Below are 22,077 nucleotides of genomic sequence, written 5' to 3'. Positions count from 1 at the left end.
AAAAATGTTCAATTACATAGGTAAGCACTACACACACAAGCGTACACACGCATATCCGCATATGTTTCAGTACATTAAATTTTTAATGCTTTTTTTTAAATTTTTTAAATCTTCGCCAGAGTATTCTATTTCAATTATGAACTTCAGAAAATACATCAACGTCATGTTATCTCAATGTGTAATTTTTTGTCCATCACAAAGCTTCGTGTGAGAGGAAGCCAAACTTGTTTTTGTTACCGAGGGCGGGATTTTTGTGCCCGCAGGTACACTTTGCACCCTGGGGCGGAAAAGTGCTTTGTGTCCTAGTGATGTAATGCACTATTTTTTATTTCTTCAAAGAGATTTTTTTCACAAAAGTAGGAAAAGTGTGTTTCGGTTATTTATTTCTGTTTCTTAACTGAAAATATTAACTATTCTATCGAGTTCACTTTCACCCAGATGGACTTGGGCAAGGATACTTTCTCTTTTTTTTGGAATATAATTTCTTGCTAGAAGTATAATGCATTATTAATGTTTAAATATTTTTTCAAAGTATCTTTATAACACAGTAATAAACAAAAATTATAATAGCAAAAAAAAAAAATTCCTTACACTTTCTATAAAAAATATATATATATATATAAGAATACAATAGTCAAATTATGAGAAAGAGTATTTAAGCATTTTATTTCAAATACATTTCATTAAATTTTAACACGTACAGTGTGTTACACTTATCTTCCAAGGAAAATTTTTTTCTTAGTACTGTATTGTAAATAATGTGCTAAGTCTACTTTTCCTATACTAGCAAACGTCCATAGTTGAAATAATAGACTAGAGGTGTTATGGGAAAATCAATATTTGTTGACGTAAAGCATATATTTGTGCTATACATACGAAACGTACTAATGCTTTAATGTATTCGGCACCATTTTTATATTGATTTTATACACGAGAAATTTGAAAAGAAACGCAATGCGTAGTTACTCTTCGCGTTGAAGTCTTTAGTAATATATACAATTAATTATTTGTACACATACACATTCGAGGCAAAACTGAAGCCACAAAAAATGTAATGTTCGTCTTTTGCAAAAAAAACTCTTAAGGCACTTCTTAAAAATATAAATATATGCTTGATTGAATTAAAATTTTAAAACTCTTTCAAAGCATTTATTATTCCAAATAAATAATTACATTTCATACAATTGTTCACTTTTTGATAACCAAACCTGCTAAATTGTACTATAGTGAGTACTTATAAAACTTTTTTTTAAATGTGTTTACTTTTGGCTGTATGTTCTTTAACTTTAATATTATCTAATAATCACAAAATTTCGCAAAGTTGAATTTTAGACAATTGTTACTATTTCATTAAACATGAGGATAAGTTAAATAATTTATATATGTACATAAACCATACATGATTAACATACATGAAAATTTTATAGCTCAATAAAATAACTCTCACATGCTATCTTTTAAAAAAACTAAGATAACCGAGATTTGGATTAAAGTAAGCTCTATTATCTCGGGGGATTTTTTATTTTCTGAAATTTTGTAACGACGGCACTGTCTGTTCTACTTAAGCCACCTTAAATAGTAACTGATGAGAAAATACAAGACACCACAATATAAGGAACAATTTATGAGTTATTTTTACGCATGTTTATGGAGTACTCCCTAAATATAAAAATATGTATCATGATTGTACGGCAGCTTTATCAAAAAAATAAGCAACGAAAATTCAGCATATCGTTTATGTAGATTAAAATTATAACTATTCAAATACCAGCCGTAATTATTTGAAAGCCCATGATTAATTTTTTGAAAAATTTTCCCTGTATAATTTTTAAACTTTTTTATTCCATCACTAAAAGAGAGCTATATCCCATCTTAAAAGATTGATTATCACGTGACAGTGACCTTTTTATTCATTGTGTGATTGGTCAACACCTTTTATTCAGTAAGACAAATGTTGAAGGAGTTGTAAGACTTTATAATGGGCTCATCTATTTTTTTTAGCTTATGCAATCTGCAGCTTCATACATCACGATAATTTGGTCAATGAATTCTAAAAAATAGCACTTGAAGATTATGGATTTAAAAAATATCTATTATTGTGAAATGTAGTTGAGAAGTCATAGTATGAGTTAATAAATGTATTATAAAAATTACTTCTCTTTATCATGAGTTATATTATTCGTTTATCAATTATTTATTGTAACTAGCTCATAACAACATGCTGTTAATCGCTATTTAATTGTTCGCGTGCACTGATATTAAGGATGACTTATAGTTAATAAATGATTTATGAACCATAACTTGAGGCTTTGGATTAACAACAAACAAATATCAGTTGACAATTAAATAACTGCAAATTAAATGTTTTTACTTTTTGTAAAATTTTTATTCATTTTTCAAACAGCTTTTCAACTATATGGTCCTTAAATATTTGGTTCTGTCTTCTTCATTGCGTTGGCACTATTTGTTACTCAGTATATGAAGATTTCGATTACACGTACCTTTTCGTGAATCAATGGAAAAATATCGAATAATCTGGGTACTTTGGGCGTATTAGTGCAAAGAATATTGCTATGTACGCTATAGTAGACTCGGGAACTTTGCACAATGTGAGGAGACGCAAGAAGTTGAAATTTACACACGAGTGTTTTATTATGCTGATGATTATACCTTATTCATGTTTTTTACTTAATCGTATATTTTTCAAACATTTACTGCATACTTTAAATGTTTACTCACGAACTATATCATTAAAATAGTAAATAAAATTTGTTGCTTTATTAAGCGTATGCTACTGTTTGAGGACTGCAAATATTAGAGTTAACATAAAAAAAGACTCATTAATAATGAATGTTAAACATTTGGAGAAGAAATACTCGCATTCAGATGATATTTTCGATGGTCCTCATTATAAAATAAACAAATTATATCTCTGCATGATCGGAAGTTGGCCGTACCAAAAAAAGACCAGAAGAAGTGTAATTTCGTCTGTAATATGTTTTTGTATCTTTACAGTCGTTATTCCTGAGGTTTTTTTTATTATTCAAACAAGACTATGTATTTGAATATGTATTTGAATAAAAAATTAATCATATTTATTTTTATTTAAGGTGATTTACTTTATTGAGGTATTTAAAAATTTATCTAAAATGCTTGACTGTCTTATGGCGCTATCTGCAACTTACGTAGCTTATGTTTTATTATGTAATAATATTATTACCTTTAAATTGGTAACAATGCATTCATACTTTTTTTTTACCTCATTCAAGTATTGTTGTTTGTTTACATCAGATGCAATTTTTAGAGGAAGAAAGTACTCGAAGAAATGAAAGACAACTGGTTGGACTTGAAAACGACGAAAGAACAAAAAATTTTTAAAAATTACGCTCAAGAGGGAAAATTACTAATCATCATTTATTCAAGTTCAGTAACGATAGGCATAAAAAAAAGCTTTTCAAATAATCTAAATAATCAAAGAAATTCTGGTAAAAATGTTTAGTTCTCGTTATTGTGGCGCTGAATATGTTCATGATTGTCCCGTTACTTCCAAAATTGCTTGACTATATTTTTCCACTGAACGAGTCACGACCGATGCGAAATCTTCTCGAAGTACAGTACTACGTTGATGTGGATAAGTATTACGTACATATTTATTTTCATGGAGTGCAAGCCGCTGTTTTAGTCATATTAATCATTCTGGCGATCGATTCGTACTTTGTCATGATTATTCAACATGCCTGTGGTATGTTTATTGTTTTAGGGTAAGGTTATTTCGTAATTTCAGTAAATCACGTTTCGATTAACATAATAAATCATGTCATCTGCAATCATGTGTTATACAAGTTATTGTACAGCCCAAGCGATTGGAAAAGCTGTATTTTATTGATCTGTGTGATGTGTACACGGAGTTTTTTACGATGCATGTCATTCGTTTTAAATTCTATGTATTTTAAAAATTTATAATACATAACATCGATTACATTGTATCAATCATAATTGGATTATCGAAAAAATTATCAGAAACGCATGTTTCAAACAAATCAAGTTAGTTCATTATCAAAGTATTCGAATATGTGGATCTTTTTCTCACCTACAATTTTATAAAAATTTGACAAACATCAAGTTATTTTTAGAGCTGTCAGTTCAAGTAAAAGAGTTAAGATCAGACGATTCTTTTCTGCCATATTTTACTCCTTCCGCAACTACACGTGACAAACTTGTGAAAAGTTTTTTTTTTTTTTTTTTAAATACATTACTTTTGTGAAAAATGAAAAAAATGCGTCATAAATTTTCGACAACCCAATACATGCATCGTAGAATATAACACGATTTATGCGCGTACGTCTATTCTGTTGCACAGAAACATTTTTTATCTACCTTCATTTACAATTATTTTTTCAATTTGTCATTTATCATCATGACACATCAGAATATTTATAAGAAACCTCTCACGGCAGAAAAGCTTTGGGAGCCTTTTCCAGAAGCTTCCGATGTTTTCAAAAATATTTCAGGCACAGACTTGGTGAAGTGAGTCACGCAAATTCCAAGACGCTTAATCTGTACTCCAATCGTGAGCGGGATATTATTATGTCCACTAAAATCATCAAATGTGTCAAGTATCACTGCAAATGTATGAGGTATTTTTCGTAATTGCACGATTTTAATATCTAATTCTTTATTTTCAATAAAAATTTTGTTTGGTCATACATTATTTAACAAAAATTAAATTTTAATAACTGATGTATTTTAATAGGTTTTTCGACATGATTGAAAGTTCATTTTCTGTATCGTTTGTCATGTTTATATTTTTAAATATGGCTATCATCAGTGTTACGGCAGTTCAAGTTAGTAAAATGACCATTGATATAATCAAACGAATTTTACTATAGTTTGTAATAAAATTGATCGATATTAATAATTTGTTGTACAGACCACACGTACGACTGATCCTTTAGAAGTTTTGAGTTTCGGATTAAATACGGTGTCCGTAATATTTCGATTGTTTTTCCTTTCTTGGTCCGGTCAAAGGCTTTTCGACCATAGCGCGAGAATTGACAAATTTTTGTGAGCATAAAAATGATTTTTCTTCGTGCGTCTTGTTTTGAATTGATGCAGAGTCATGGAAAATTTTGCAGATCCAACGTCACCTGGTATGAGTTTCCACAAAAAGCCAAAAAATTGATTTACATCATGCTGATCAGAAGTTTGCGACCGAGTTACATTACAATTGGTAAAATTGCACCACTCAACTTTGAGACTTACGGCAGTGTTAGTATGATTGCACAGAAATTTATTTTACATGGACCGTGTATTCATTTAAGCTTATTTTTACATTTCAGCTCATTAAAACTTCTATGTCGTTTTTCACCATGATAATGTCAACTCAATGAATTTCGATGGCTTTAGTATTTGTATTGACTGACGATCTACTCGTTTTTCAAATAAATATATGTTAGCAATGCATTAATTTTTTACAATTATTTATCAAACGTACATTCTGCAAAGGTAAGTACCAAGAAAGTTTGAGGAGACGTTTTATACAATCAGAATAGTAACTCGAACAATAAAAAATAATAATAATAATAATAATAATAATAATAATAATAGCAACAAAAAATCAAAAGAAATGAAAATAATGCAACACGTGATAACCTTGGCACCTTGAAAGAAGCTGCTAATTTCACTCCAACGTTCTTGCGATTCCCAGCAAAATGGGTCACCAAAATGGGTCACCATTGTAAGCCCGCATTTACGCATTTTTTGCAAGGTCAAAGCTTCCCGCAGCTCGACTGTAAAAAAAAACCTCCAGAGTACCTCAGGACCTTCGTTCGCACGTCTAAAAAACTCTCGAGAAAGAGCACACGTGCCCACATGCAGAAAGAGAGAGAGAGAGAGAAAGCCGCCAATATTAGAACCACCGAAATAAAACCCTATCGTTGTCTCACAGCTCGAAACCCTACGATGCCCACATTTCTATATAATATGTACACGTAAGATCTCTTCTCCGATTCCTCCTCAAAATATACTGCACTCACGTCTTCTTGACTCACTGGATGCGTGAATCTTCCGCCGAAAATCCCACGGGTGATTGTGCGCGCGCATATGGGTGCTCGACCTGTTGCTCCGGAGCTTCTCTATAAAGCCTAACTGGCCGATCGCTATGCGGCACTTGAGTTTTTGACTCCGATCGAGTTTTGCCGATAACGGTGTATTGGCATACTACTCCACGCACTTTTGCGTTACGTTAGTGTACGAATTTGAGAAAGAAATATGGCACTCGAACGTTCGGTCCGCGCTAAGGTACGCTGTTTACTCGATTTTGGTGTTGTGGCTCATGTAGATTTTTCTTTTTGCAATCGAGAATCGTTTCAACGGGGAATTGGATTAGATTTTAGCTGCTTTCCCTTTTACTCGCAAGAAATGATCGGCAACTCGGTTTTTTTTTTTTCACAACGAGTGATTTTGTGGAAAAGATTCATTTACTTTTGTTGAATGCTCAGTGATTCCTGCAATCTTTTTCCTTAAATAATTCATTCAATCAAACGAACAAAAATCGATTGCTTGCAGCTCATCGCCAAACGTGATCCAGAACGCGAGCGAGAGGCCCGCGAGTGGATATCGTCTGTGATCGGTAAGAATTTGAAGCCCGCCCCGATCGAGGACATCCTGAGGGACGGCACGGTCCTCTGTGAGCTCATAAACAAGATCAAGCCTGGCTCCATTAAGAAAATCAACACGGCAGGGGGTGACTTCAAAATGATGGAGAATATTAATAAGTTGGTATTGCGAGAAAGACCAGTTTTTTTTTTTAATTTTGCGAAAACCAATCCTCTTAAGTAACAAAGTAGTCACATGTTATCTCTCCAATGTAATTACACAGTACAAATAGTATAACCGTTGGGTTATAAAATCAAGCCGTTGATATGTGACAGCAAAAAGTGTATATATCTCCCAAGTAGACATACAAATTTTTTTTTCTGAACGAACTGGGATCTAAAATCTACTTTTTGTAAATATAAAAAACCGAGTTTACGTGTATTCATACTAATTTTTGATCCACATGACGATTTAATGTATGTTGTACATTACACTGTAGATCAATGGCAGTACTGGTAACAATTTATTACCCTCGTAGATTCCAGGATGCAGTTAGGGCTTATGGACTGAGTGACGCGGATATCTTCCAAACGGTCGATCTCTGGGAAAAGAAGGACATCTCGCTAGTCGTCACGACTCTGTTTGCCCTAGGGCGCGAGGTAAGTCGCAGTGTTGTAACAATGTCAATCAATCTAAACCTACCCTGTTATTTTATTTTTTTTTTTTTTTTTTTTTTCAAAATTAAGTGCAATATTTTTACTGCAAAATTTTTTTCACCTTGACTTACAGAAAAATTTTAGAGCAAAAATTAATTCTATACATTTCTTTCTAATAAAGTTTATTTTACAGTGATTGTAAAAATGTTTCCATTCGTTTTTTCAAACATTTTGACTCTTTTTTTTTTAAATTGTTTTGTTTTGCAAAGTATAATGTACCTATTGCACTTGCTGAGCACAATGTTGTTAAACACTTAATTACAAGTAACAAACAAGCTTTCTCAATAAAAATGGTGCTCTACATTTCTAAAAAAACCATGCCCAAAGCAAATTTTTTTGTTGATGACCCATAAAATGGGCCATGAAATTCGTTGATAAAAATAAAACAAAAGTTAATATTATTTCCCGATAGACCTACAGACACCCAGAATACAAGGGCCCGCATCTGGGACCCAAACCTGCCGAGGAGCACAAACGCGAGTTCTCGCAGGAACAGCTCAGAGCTGGGCAGACTGTGATCGGACTTCAGGCTGGTTCCAACAAGGGAGCCACGCAGTCCGGACAGAATATCGGTGCCTCTCGTAAAATTCTCCTAGGAAAGTAAAGAAGAAAAAAAAAAAAAAAAAAAAAAATCGTCATACATACCCTCCCACCTCCTTTATCCTCTATGATCATTATCGTACCCCTAAAATTAATCTTAAGACACTGCGTGAAAGTGATGACAAATTGTAGCGTCATTTGTAATCAGAAATGGTCGCGTTTCTTGCGATATCAATAAAACAATACGTAAGGATTTTCTTTTTTATGTAAATATTTATTATTATTTTTAACACTACGTCGTAATTACTACATAATTGTATGCATAAATATATGCATACATTCGTGTATACATATATAAATTTAACGAGATTTTGTAATTGAACCAGTACAGATTATATTTATTATTAAAACCAAATCAGAGCTTGTGATCGTTTTATCAACCTTTCATCTTCGCATTGCACATAGTCTTCAAACCATTTGGCAGGTATGTACTTGACAATTGACAATAAAAACATTAATTTTAATTTAATCACGTGACTCAGACGAAAATAAAAAAATCTACTTTGAGGCCAGTTTGAAATCAGAGCATGGATCACAAGGAAAAAAATATCCCGGCCTTGAGAAACTTTCGCCCTCTATCTTTGGCGTTGCCCAACTCTCATCAGTTTTAATTAACGAAAATTTGATTTAACGAGCATGTGCAAAATTAGCCACTTTCATCGTCCAGTTTACAAAGTAAAGAGCCAAATAATTTAATGAGCCTAAAAATAAAAATAACGTATGTAGTTACGTATATTTTGGATCAAATTATAAAATAGAGCTCGAAGAACATGTAAGAAAAATATGGATTTGGTAACACGATCGATTTCACCAATCGAGATCCGTAAATAATCGATTTTGCAATTGTAAACGATCTTTTTCCGTCTTCTTCTTTTAAAATAATCAAACGCAGCATCGTTTGCTTTGGCATCCGAATTCGCATGTATAGCTCTCTCTTTTGTCTGCTGAAAATGTTTATTTTGAAATCGGGAGGCTCCAGAATTGCAGACCCGTAATAATAGCCACGGATAATAAACGCAGTAAAGGTCGAGCTGTTTCGAAAGTGGGCCGCCAAGTGTGAAAATTCAAAGAAGCCTTTTTTTTTTTTTATTTTTGGTGCTCCAGAAGTTTCGGTTTCATAAGTCTTGAAGAAGAAAGAGTCGAAGGAAAGGAGAGAAAAACGTTTCTCGGGTACGATTACGCATCTCTATAGTCATCCAAAACCAATATAATCACGATAAAAAAAAAATAAAGAAGACCTTTTATATGACAATAGTTATTGCTTGCTTCTATTTTCATCTTATGATTTTAGTTGGTGATAATTTTTGATTTAATTAAAAACTCTCAACATAAATGATGCAGGTTGATGATGTTTTTATTTCTCGATTAATTAAGATCGTAGTTTGTCTTGATCTCTATGTAGGGCATAAAAACAGTTAATTAATTAGTTACTTTGTTTTTTTATGATTCATCTGGATTTGTAGTGTAATATCAATCTGATTCGTTTTTACCTTACGAATTGGTTGATTATTTTATTTTGTACTTCAAAAACTACGTCCTAAAAACACAGAGATCTAAAAGAAGCCTACAACTACTTGCAATAATATTATTTAGCGCGATGATAACATTTAACATCCAACGTGAATAACAAGATATGCAAACTTTATTTTTTATGCGAATAACTGCGTGCGAGTGAGCGCTTTTCTCTTTCAACAACTTACTTTTAGAAGGTATACACTTCATAAGCACATTCGCTACATAAAGAAATTTTCTATATCACACGAGTCTCAAATTTTACAACTACGTGGAGAATTATTCTGGAGCTTGGCATGAATATTATTACCTTAAATAGATTTACCTGTCACTCTCGCCAACATTGTATTATAAATTTCAAGTAAAAAAGCATCATATTTCAACTTACAACAGGACTTTCATCGACAATTTGTTAAATAGTGAGCATAAACACTTGTATACAAGATACTTGTATGGTAAATCGATGAAATCATTTCTTTTTAAAATGGTAGGTACACATCAACAAGTGTTTCAACTTGTATAAAGAATCTCGGGTACACAATAGGGGCTTAAATAAGAAAGTAAAAAGATGTAAGAAGAGCGACGAAGCAATTTTCGCCATCATTGATCGAAAGTTAAAAAAGCTCGGCAGATCTCCAAGCTTTGCTTGCGCGGCTATTTTTAGGATAATCATTGAGGGGATTCGCTTGCGTTGAAAAGGGATTTAAAAAAAAGATTTTTTTCAAAAATTTCATTGTTGTGGTCCCCTCCAATGCCAAATACATTTTATTTCATCCTAAAATCAATAACTCGTATATATTGCTTGTGGGTATACTTATAAAATTTAAAAAAAATTGGTAACCGTGAGTGTTTTCTGCATTGATATTATTATGAGCAAGAGAAATGTAAATCAGTAAAATTTGTCGTTTTTTAGCATAAATTTTTTTTTATAATACGCATGTCAAAACTAGTTCATAATCCTTTGTAAAAATATTTACAAGAACAAAGAAACTCGGTCAAGCATAGCGTAAATTTACGTTTGTGTAAAGTACAAGAGATCGTTAAAAGTAGTTATTTATTAACATCATTATTTTTTTACTATCGTGTGAATTTGAGAGTGAAGTAACGTATATCAATGTTAAATATTTAAAAATACTACTTTTAATTTCGTTTTGCCCGTTACAATACACTACAAGTTTTGAGAAACGTTTTGATTCCCCCCATTTCTTCAGGTATTTTTAAACGCTATAATTACAATGCATCTCACACGAGTTTCATACTATTGAAAAAATGCACATTGAGCTATTGTGTAGCTGATGATACTTATAATGTTAAAACGATACATTTTTTCGGCTCTATTACTCTGCACTAAAGTTTTTACATTTTTCATCCTAGTAATAATGATGGGTCCATCTAGGTTAAAATATCAATTTGAAAATTTGTAAATTAGAAAAAAAATACAAATGCTTTGTGCGTAACATGATGTAACAGTGTGAAACTTTACTTTGGCGATAAATAATTTAGTCGTGCTTTATATACTGAAGCATAAGCTTTTCGATGAATTATAGACACTTGGTTTAAAGTGCATTTTTGAGTATGGATAAAGTATGGCGTTCTTAAAAATTTTGTATGAATGCAATTATAACGACAAAATATCATAAAAACAACGAGATTGGAATACTAGGAAGATACAAAAAAAAAGTTTTTTCATGTGAAAGCGCTAAAATGCTCACGTTAAACCGAAAGCTCAGTTGAATCGTTGAGCTTTCCGAAAATAATCAGTTTTTCCCGCATCACCCCACCCATCAATCACTTTGAACCATAAAATATTCAGACATGTGCACTCAGCGTCAACAGCAGTTGAGGTAAAAATAAAATCCCGGGCCTCATTAAACTCAAAGTATACTCGTTCACCCAAACGAGCTTTCAACGAACTTTTTGTTAAAATTTATGAAGCGAATACGTAAAGCTCCGCGATTTCATGACCTCTGTTTGACCCAAGTCATACGTATAAATGACATTCGGAATATTATGATGCATCTATGAAGGGGTATTTACGAAGCTCGAAAATGTTTTGGCATAATTTATACTTTTTACATTGCAACATAAATTACTTAAAAAACGATGAATATTTATTTTTATTTTTCTTGTTGAAAATATATATTATTAATTTTTCGTTCCGTTTCTCAATCGAAAGGAATAAATACTTAATCGTGGGAAGAAAAAGAAACTAAATGTTATCACCTGTCGTTCAGTACAACACTTCTCCTATCGAGCTTGAATAAGCTCGCAAGCTCCCATCGGTAAGATCATTTTCTGCAAGCTCTGTTCCAGATATAAATTTTTATCCACCCCGAGTAAACTAGACACACGCAATACCAGCGTACTATAAGCAAAGAAAATCACAAACTTCTGCATTTAATTGTAAATTAAAAAAATAAAATAAAGAGAATAAACATTTGTTGTGGGCTGCAGAATAAATTCAAGAATCTGGAGGTTCGCAAATAATCCAAAATAGTTTACCACTGGACTCAAACGGTTATAATGTATTTTTCTCCACTTCATGAAACTAAAAAAAAAAAAAAAAAAAAAAAAAAAAAAACATACATACATACAAAATATAATACGCATAAGCTCACAGGATATGGTAACGTATTACGGAACCGAAGGGGTGCGTATCGGATTTCAAGCTTGGCCTTGAAACTTTTTCTTCTTCTTCTTCTTCTTCGATTTACACTATATTTATATACCAGTGCATATACACAGTGAAAGAGCTTATGCCGAGCTTATACGCTCAAAGATAAGGTACAAATATGTTTCCTGTGTATACTTTAAGAGGCACCGTTTGAATACTAGGTGTTTTCGGAAATAATCTGAAAATAGATTTTTTTCACATAATAATGAGAAAAACATCTAAAATCTGGGATAAAACTATTCCCAGCCAAAATGTATGAGAAAAAAATTTCAAAGAGCAGCAAATAGACAGCCATAAATCACTTCTGATTTTGTCCAATAAAGGATTACTCTGATCCTTGTTTGGTCCTGGTATACGAGATATAAGGATTTTCATCCAGTTTAGTTGATAATTTTTTAGGTAAATGAGAACTTAGCTTTATTGTATCACGCTGATATCCTCAATGAAGTGATCAATCACAATTTATATTAAAATAACTTCGTTTATTCGTTTGCAATCAGCTACAATCTTTTACAAATAGTTTTCAGTAGTTGAAGGTAGTTTCGTTTTTGAGATTTTTCTTAAAAAACACTTTTTTCTTTTTTTTTACACTTTTTTTTTCGACGAAACTTTAATTAGAAAATATACTCATGAATTCTAGATTTCTTGTTTAACATTATTGTTCAAAGAAAACCTAGTCATCCTTGAAACAAAAAAAAAAAAAAAAAAAAAAAAAGAATAGCTCTTTTAGACCAACACTAACGTGCTGACTCACGGCACAAACAACGTGTTGTTTTTTACTGTCTTACAATATGAATATTTGTGTGAATAATCTACGCTACACAGAAGCCAAAAATTTGTGCAAGTCTTTGTCTGCAGCTAAGAGTCAAAAGCAGAGAAAACAACAACTCAAGTATCAGCCTCTGTGCATTTTTTCATATGTGCACACTTGCTTATAATATGTGTAGGGGTTGGGCTTTCTCTGATCGGGAGTATTTTCAAAGACTTGTTAACGTTTTTTTCCCAGATAATTTAAATTGAAATAAAAACATATATTTCATAATATTTTATGTTTTCAGATTGTTTCGTACACGTTGTTTTTCGTCTCTTACAATACGTTAGTTTTTCAATACTTCAAAATGTAATGCAAAATTTTTTACTTTCCTCCCCAAGGACGTAATGCACCTTTTTTCTTTTTAATATTAAAAATATTCACAAATTGACGCTATAGTTAAAATAAAATGAGTCTGCAACAACAATATTACCGTTTACTCAACTAAAAAAAAAAAAAAAGCATTTTAAATACAAATAAAATTTTAAAGTACCCTTTACTGTTACTACTTTCAAACAAGTATAATTTTCCAACTGCATTTATTTGATAAATCCTCTGACTAATTCAAGGCACTTGCTTACATTAAAAAAAAATATTCCCGATTTGAATTTAAGCAACATCAGGAAAAAAAAAAAAATAGAGTGTAAGTAGTATACTAACTCATAAGCACTGGCTTGGCATGGAAAATATTAAAGAAAACCGCAGAGCACGGAGCATCCACCGAAGTAGGTATTCATACATCATACATAGAAGAGTAGCGTCGAAAGCAAGAGACGGCCATCAGGCTATCGTATACATGTATAATGAGCAAAGCACGCGCCCGCGCTTGGATATTTTGGCGCTTTTGCCTTGAAAAACCATTCGTCATCGCCCAAGTCCAGGCTCCCTCTCTTTCCCCCTGGTGGTTAAAAAAGTGGGCTCGCTGCCTAAGCAACCCCCCCCCCCCTCGAAAAGGTGGATACAATATGTATAAGTATGTTTGTTGCACATGCACCAGCGCTATTAGCAGATTGCCCGTGATTATTAGGCAAATGTTGCGGCTCGTCTCTCTTTTTCTCCTACGTACTCCCTGCTATAGCCGCGAGTGTCTCTTTTTTTCTTCTTTACTCGGGCGAGAGATGTTTTTTTGAATTTCAACCAATTTTTTTATGTAAATGTTGCTATGGTTCGTGGATCATTTGTACCGATAATAGAATTCCGATGGTTTTTTTTTTTCATCGTTTTATCTTTATTTTAGTTGACGAGAGACACTTCGTACAATTAACCACATCATCTCATTGAACCCTCGACTGTTCTTGTATCCCAAAAATTGCATACACTTTTGTGTACCACATGATCACCCCAAGATCGGTTTTAAATAGCCCATAATAACATTAAGCAACGGGCCAAAGGCCAAAAGCGCCGCTCATCCTCTGTAACGTAATTTTCGCCCAGATTCACGACTCTCTCGCACTCCCGCTGACTCACCGTCGCGTGCCTTGCACCCTCAACAACTGTACCTATACGTAAAGTATATATTTATGCAGAATAAAAACATTGTAGGCAACCTTTTTTTTTTTTTTTTTTTCTTCGTAAGTGATCGCGTCGCAAGCATTGAATGTGGGTACTACTTGAACAAGCAAAAAAAAATGAAAACAAAATATTAACGCATGCACGACGAGGAGGAGGTGCTCGCTGGCTGTGGGCCATCGATATGAATTTATTGAATGTTAAAAATACGCAGCGCGGAAACTTACACCACATCGGTGTTCTGTAGAGACTGGGAGGGGACCTCCACTTTTCGTCGACCAAAGGTTACAGATTTACGCGGATTTGTCTCCTCCTCCTTTCGTCTCTCTTTTACACTCATTACGGTCGTATTTGTGTCTACGCTTTTCGCACGGCATTTTTAGAGCAGCTGAAAATACAAGTAAATAAAAGTTTTTTCGAATTTTAAACGATTTGTGTCGATTGTCTCAACCATTTTTTTAATTTTCATCACAGATACGTGTGAGAAATCACTTTATTTTTTAATTGGAGTACATGAAGAGAGTAATAAATAAATTAAATTAAACGACTTGTAGTGAACAAATCTTTCATTCACAAAAAAAAAAAAAAAAAAAAAAAAACTTTACGTAAATAAAAATGTTGTGAAAAAAAAAAACAAATTGAAAAAACAATTTAATTTAGAAAAATTGCGCTAAATAATCATCCACTGTGCGTTACGTAGCTTGCAGTTGGAATTATTCAGTAGGTGCTTACGAATCATCATATTTTGGTCTACGACTGTTTTAATTTTAACGAGTCACTCGTAAAAAATCAATGGACCGAATCATCTCTCAACTTCTGTACCAGCGTTTTTGAAACAGCCAAAGGTACAAGTATAAATATGTTACGAGCGCCCAGCAATACTGTTGTGATTATTATACGGACGCGTGCACTATAATCCGACGACCGATCTCTCCTCGGCTCATTTAATATTTTACGTTATAACGTCTCACTGAATTAAAATTAATTGGCTTCTGATGCCACGATGCGCTGATATGTGCGTTGCACGGCTGACTAAAATATTGCAGAAAATGGCCAACTGCCGAACGTCCCTTCCTCCTTATATCTCGAATTTACAGCTCACCTCGATACGGTTGAATGGATTTAAAATTTTTTCTTTTCCTCTTCCTTTTTCAATTTTGCTATTCGTATATTGTCAATTAAATGAGCTTCAAGCCTCTCTTTTGTTTCTAATGCACAGCCATAGACACACGTTTCAACGAACGTGAATTTTTCGAAATAACGCGAGTAACACGTCCATCGCACGCTCAGACGCTGAGAATCAAGCGAGTTGATGTTTATTTTCGACAACAGAGCCCACACTTGTGCGATGAGGGAAAAAAAAAAAAAAAAAAAATGCCCGGCGGGCGGACTAAAATTAGCCAATAAACCTTTAACACCGCGGGCGTATATTATGATTTCTGCTAAAAATATAGCACACGCGCAAGTATACAGAAACCGTCGCGGGGAAAAGTCGTCTCGACGCTCGAGTTACGGCGATCAGCGCGGCGTTGAGATATTTTATACCTCGGCTCTTTCGTTATTTGCGTTATTCGGATGGCACACGTTCGAATTTTTGTTTTTCATGTGAACGTGAAACTCAACAAAAAACAAAAAAAAAAACAGGAATCAACATGATTATTTTTAGACAACTTTAAAACGAATTTCTCAAAAAATTCGGGAAAAAAACCAGCATACTTATAGGTATACATCCGAGAAAAATAAGCTTCAAGTTTTTTTTGCTATGACATGAAAAAAGTCTCAACTTTTTGTCTGCACACGAACATCTTCGCATCTCTGAAATGTGAAAGACAGTCGGGGTGCAAATAAAAAATTCTTCTCCGGTCGCTGACGTGCCGCCGCTCACCCCTTATTTTATTTCTGAAATCGTGACGTTATAGCTCGGTCGTTGGATGATGCTCGCTCGGTAACAATTCAAGCCCCATATATGTATACTTACACCGTGGAAAATGAAAAATGAAATTCACCGTTCTAATAATAGGATAATTCACCGTTCCAATAATAATAGGAAATAGTTATTTTTATGAGATATTATGTAAAACTGTTTGGAGTGGTAAACATTACTGTACAATCGGTAAATGTTTTTTTAAGACGAGGGTATGTCCCTAGTTCTTGGTTTTAGAATTGTTAGTCATTTTTGTTTTTTATTTTTCTCCAAGTATCTACGGGCAAAAATAATGCCAGAATCTAAAATTGTGAGGCTGATGGAAGGGACCCTCCTCATTACTTTTTCCATTTTAAAACTTTGTGCTTTCACAACACAGTTAATGTCTAATACCCATTTTTTTAGCGATTTGCATAGATTTAATTTATTTTTTTTTTAAGGATACTTCAGCTGGTTGAAAATTGAAGTTTTCTCGTGTTGTATGATAACAAACTGTATAAAAGCGACTGTCAATTAATTACCACAGAGTTTCCTATAACTTCAATAACTGTTGGTTTATTTTATTTCTCCGTTCATGTCATTATTGAAGAGTAGCCTTTTTAAAAACAATTTTTTTTTTTAATATTAACAAAAAATTTATATTTTATAAAAATCGATAGTCTCAAGAAATATAAATAACATTTAATAGTATTTTAAAAACTAATTAGCAGTTAATTTTTTTAAACTTAACACCTTGTAGTCACGTGGTTATCAGTAAAATAATTTAAAATTTTTCGAACATTTTTGTTTGTCTATAATAAAAAATTTATTTTCTACAAAAAGGAAAACAAACTCTACTACTATCATTTTTTTTCGAGACTACAAAAATTTTGTAACTATGTTATTATATTATTATACTTGAAAAAATGATCGAAAGTAAAAAAATTTCTGCAATCTTTAACAATGCGTTTGTACAAAATACAATTAATTATAAGCTCTGCTTTTATAATTACATATGCTACACAGGTATAAATATGTCAACAAAACGATTGGTAATGAGTGCAAAATCAGATATAATTTATTAAATAGTTTATACATAGAAAAATATCTCTGACTATCTGGCACGCGTTATAAAATATTATTAAAATGGTATGTAAATTTATTTTTGTACGAAAAATCGCTCTCTATACTTATTAATATTTTGAAAATTCTATTTGAAGGTAAAATAGAACTTTTCTATTCCTAGGAAATGATTCACGAGTGCAATATACGCTATACTCGAAATTAAAATAATAAATTTATTTATGTTATTGTAAAGGATCAAAGGTGAAGAAAAAGGATCATCAAGTTCGACATAAATGTCATGAAAAAAATTTATAGTTTTTAATATTTTTATTTTTATGCAACCATTTGTCACAAAAAAAAAAAAATAATAATAGTAATAAAATGTAACGAAAAAAAAAAAAAATAATAATAATAATAATAATCTAAAAATTCTAATGATATAAAAAAACAGTAATAATAACAACAAATGTTACACTTTTTCACATTCTTCTTTCGAATGGCCAAAAATTTTCTAATGCTGATAGCCATCACCAGCTCGCCAAAATCCCTGTGTCATTGCCTCAAATAGCCGGTGCACTCATTTTCCTTTCTCTCTTCCTCCCTCCAAAAACTGCATCCGCGTTCTGCCGAGCAAATCATCGTCAGATCCATCTCCCCCCTCTCACTCTCTTGTCCAAGTAATTCGGGAAACGCGGCGCTTCCCCGACCAGCGGCCGTGCCCGCTCGTATAATATCTTTCTACTCCCCAAAAATAAAAATGTCGCATCGCGTGGAATTTTTCGACGTAGCAGCAGCGTGAAGGCCAACACAGACGGGTGAGCTTTGCAATTTTGAGGAGAAGCAATGTTTTGCAGGAGGGTACCTCGTGGATTTTTTTTATTTCGAGTTTGGGGTGAAAAAAAGCTTATACGCGTTTGATTGGTTTGTTTTTTTTTTTTTTTGTTGCACAATTTTATTCGTACAAAAGAATTCGAGATTACGTAAAGTATATCAGCGGTACGTAAAGCAACTTCCGAAGTGTTCTTGAACGCTTTTTCGTAAACACTAATATTCACACACTTGGCAGGAATGAAAATAAATATTGCCAAGAACCAAGCACATAATACATACGTAACATACTGTTCATCCATTACTATACACATTCTCCTCTCTGCAATCGTAACTTAATTGATATCCCTATATACACACATGCGAGTGTTATGTGTGCGCATCATAATGCGTTTGCCGGCGTATGCAACGGTATATTACATTGGCAAAGCTTATGTATTCAAATTCATAAGCTTGTGAGTGGGCCTGCTATTTTATAACTCTCTCTCTTTCATAAGATATATATTTAACCCGAAAAATCTGATTCAGGATAAACGAATTTGCACGATAAAAATTTTTTTTAAAAACTCCTGATTCTATAATAAAACAAAAAATGCTAGATGAGACATATGCATACTTCTTCGACCACATTTTCGAAGCTTATGATTTGAGAAATAAGCAAAAAGCGTTCCATCTCAAGCCAGCCAAAATTTTCTTAAGTTTATTCATAAACTAAATTTAACTGAACTCAAAGAATATGTTATGCATGTGTATTTAATTATTCCAATTGAGTATGATTTTTTTAGCAACGTTTAGGTTTCACAGATGCCATGATATTATAAAGTTGTAAATGGACACAATGTATAATACAATTTTTTTTATTTTACGAAATTATTTTTTCATACTTTTATAAATTTTTAGGCAATCTAATTAAAATGCGTAACTTAAAAAAAAATTATTTGACTCATCGCTATTTATAATAAAAATTTTAAGAAAAAGTTTTTTTTCCAAGCAGAAAAGTGTAATGTATTTCAAACTTAAAAGTTTATTTAAAATTATTTGAAAAAAAAATTTTTTAAACTTGTCAAAATAATTTGACTCTAAGTTTTTATAATTTGTTTTTTCATTGAAATTTTAATGATTTTTTGTTTCTGGTAACATATTGTTAATGACTGTTTTATGATTACAATTTAAAAAAAATATTGAGCACAAATAATGCATTAAAATATTGGAAAAAAATATTTTAAAAATTTTTTAAACTATGTATACCTGAATCTGTCAGTACGTAATAGAGTTTTGAGTATTTTGAAAAAAATTGTCGATCAATAAAAAATTAAATATTAATTATTCGTCCATCAATGATCCTTAGTTTAAACATTAAAAAAAAATTTTTTTTTCCTAATGAAAATGTATAATTAAAAAAAATTTTTTTTTATTCATCACTATTTATAATAAAAATTGAGAAAAATTATTTTTTATCAGAAAAGTACAATGTATTTTACATGTAATAGTTTACTTATAAAATTATTTAAAATTAAATTTTTTAATACTTTTCACAATACCTTGACTTTTTTTTAACTGTTTTTTTATTCAAATTTTAATTCATTTATTCTTCTGAAAAAATCTATAAGTAGTGATTAAAAAAAAATTTTTTAGCACAAATAATACTGTTAAATTTTGTAAAAATTATATTTAAAAATTTTATCAACTATACGCACCCAAGTCTGTGAATATGTAATAAAGTTTCGAGTATTTTGTAAAATATTGTCGATAAATAAAAAATAAAATATTAATTATTTGTCAATTAAAAGGTTGAAGTCATTAAAACTGATTTTGTCACGCACATCTGCCATACATAAATTTTATATAAACAGTAACCGAAAAAACTAAGTAACGATTAGATTTTTCCATGAAAAAAATCTATTGTATCCGTCAGATGGATTATTAAAAATTAATGAACACGTGTTGTTTTTTCTGAGAAACAAAGACTGATGGAGATAGAGCATGACAAATTTTGGGTGTGGGAGGCGTATAAGACGTCACAAAGGTTAGAAATATCTTAAAATATCACTTTCATACGACAGTTTGAACGCTCTTATCTTTTCTATCGCCAGTTTTTTTTATTTATTTTTGTTTACGTATAAGTTGAAAATACACGTGTCCAATATTTTTCGATAATCTGCACTGACAGACCAAACTAAATAAAAATTTTTTTTTTACTTAGAAAACGCCTGATCCCCACACATTTCTGTATATTTTGCATTTTTTGGTAACTTGAAATATCTTCTACCTCATCTCAAAGGACCGTACATGTAAATTCTAATGCTGATCCTAGTCATTTTATCACTTCTGAAATAAAAAAAATAAAAAAATAAATTAAAAAAAGCACCAGGAGCTAGAACTCTAAAACAGAGAAAAGACTATGAGTCAGTCTTTTTGCACGCCAATATGCACATAACACGCGTCTCAGCGGCGTCTGCCAGTAGGTCGCTAAATTTGGTTGGCCATCCTGTACTATATACCACGGAATCGCGCGCTGGATATATTTTGTTACTCACTCGCGTGGGATATTCTAATATTTGGTCGGTCGGGCTCGGACACGCAACTAGGCCACATACTCGCAAGCTCTGTGTACCGGCTTTTCGAAATTCTAACGTTTCCGAATGAGAGGACGAGGAGGAAGGAGAGTTATAGTACCACTAGGACGGAGATCGATGACCATCTTTAATTAAGAAAACAGAGTCTTAGTATTACAGCTGTATACTGCTCTGATGGTGTATTTTAGTAATTGAGACTGAACGCAGATGGTACACTGTAATGAAAGCTCGATGTCCATGTGTTTACTTTATCAGACTTGTTCACAAATTGGCAGTCCTGATGTTTTGCGATTTGACATTATAAATGTTCCACTATCTAAGTATGTTTCGGATGGATAATACTATTTACATTTTATGGATGAATTGTTTCAGTTTTTTTTTTTTTTTTTTTTTTTGGCTTGCAAAATTAAAATCAAAACTAAATAATACATCCTGAATCTTTATACGAAAATGTTGCAACTAATTTTAATAACTCAAAAAACTTTTTTAATAATTTTTTTTTCTTAATAAAAGTGTGATTCCATGAAAAAAAATTTCGGTTAGTAATTAATTTGGTAAAAACGAGTCGTTATTAAACATACGAGATTCACGCGATCATTTGGCTTTTGTTTATGATTTCAGATAGCTCTGGACATATATTTTCCTTCACACTTGTGTCTAACAATCTATACGCGGTTGTTCAACGTTAGTCAAGTGAATGAACAGTACAAGCCGCACAGGCGGTGCTATAACGACTTTCCTCTAAAAATAAAAAGTAATCCACACGTGCTTTTTGATGTCTATTTTCAACGTTGCGTCCAGCAAATATGTAAAACCGACTCGTTTGCTTTCATCAGTTTGAAAAATTTTTCCATTTCCTCGAAAACATCGTAAGCAAAGGTGTACGTATACATATATCCATTTCTGTTGTTTGTGCAGAAGAAGTAATTACCGCATGCCCGAGGGATACCCGGAAAGTTGGGATTTAGCGCTCGCACAGTCGAGATCCCGGAAAATCAGAGGATCTATTTCGACCCAACGACAAGAGCAGGGCGAAATTAGCTGACCCGTTTCTGCTTGAATGCAAAAAGTATTTGGGGGGAAAACAAAAATTAAGAATCGCATTTACAAGCGCGTAAATAGAGTCCGTCAATTATTATTATTATTATTATTATTTATCAATAAGGATTCGTCTCGGAACACTTGGATCCACTGTTAAAATTACAACCACACTATTTTCGCTGTTATCATAATCACTTTCGAAATTTTCGGGTATAAAACTCCCCGGCTAACCTCTGATTTTGGAC

The 22,077-nt window shown here is 32.3% G+C and overlaps 2 protein-coding genes across 2 annotated transcripts; both read left to right on the top strand.

Annotated features, from left to right (window-relative positions):
- Window positions 1-2,936: 2,936 nt before the first annotated feature.
- LOC106642064 (uncharacterized) lies at window positions 2,937-5,390 on the top strand. The gene is made up of 9 exons (XM_014356741.2): window positions 2,937-3,029; window positions 3,111-3,230; window positions 3,305-3,422; window positions 3,500-3,761; window positions 4,512-4,637; window positions 4,754-4,844; window positions 4,931-5,064; window positions 5,136-5,268; window positions 5,340-5,390. The coding sequence occupies exons 1-9, from the start codon at window positions 2,937-2,939 to the stop codon at window positions 5,388-5,390; spliced, it is 1,128 nt and encodes a 375-aa protein (XP_014212227.2).
- A 791-nt stretch (window positions 5,391-6,181) lies between these two features.
- On the top strand, window positions 6,182-8,268 carry LOC106646775 (Muscle protein 20). The gene is made up of 4 exons (XM_014362899.2): window positions 6,182-6,300; window positions 6,568-6,776; window positions 7,136-7,256; window positions 7,726-8,268. The coding sequence occupies exons 1-4, from the start codon at window positions 6,271-6,273 to the stop codon at window positions 7,915-7,917; spliced, it is 552 nt and encodes a 183-aa protein (XP_014218385.1). The 5' UTR covers window positions 6,182-6,270; the 3' UTR covers window positions 7,918-8,268.
- The last annotated feature ends 13,809 nt before the right edge of the window (window positions 8,269-22,077 follow it).

The sequence above is a fragment of the Copidosoma floridanum genome, unplaced genomic scaffold (assembly GCF_036245765.1).
Source record: "Copidosoma floridanum isolate Cflo_tuat_1 unplaced genomic scaffold, Cflo_Japanese_pri ptg000030l, whole genome shotgun sequence".
NCBI classification, from domain to species: Eukaryota; Metazoa; Arthropoda; class Insecta; order Hymenoptera; family Encyrtidae; genus Copidosoma; species Copidosoma floridanum.
This window is presented reverse-complemented; position numbering and strand designations above follow the sequence as displayed.

Bases quoted from the DNA above. Each gene is read 5' to 3' on its own strand.
- LOC106642064 (XM_014356741.2), top strand. From the start codon at position 2,937: ATGATCGGAAGTTGGCCGTACCAAAAAAAGACCAGAAGAAGTGTAATT. The intron at 4,638-4,753 runs GTATTTTTCGTA...GTATTTTAATAG, and splicing joins TATCACTGCAAATGTATGAG to GTTTTTCGACATGATTGAAA. The intron at 5,269-5,339 runs GTTAGTATGATT...TTTACATTTCAG, and splicing joins ACTTTGAGACTTACGGCAGT to CTCATTAAAACTTCTATGTC.
- LOC106646775 (XM_014362899.2), top strand. From the start codon at position 6,271: ATGGCACTCGAACGTTCGGTCCGCGCTAAG. The intron at 6,301-6,567 runs GTACGCTGTTTA...GATTGCTTGCAG, and splicing joins AACGTTCGGTCCGCGCTAAG to CTCATCGCCAAACGTGATCC. The intron at 7,257-7,725 runs GTAAGTCGCAGT...ATTTCCCGATAG, and splicing joins TGTTTGCCCTAGGGCGCGAG to ACCTACAGACACCCAGAATA.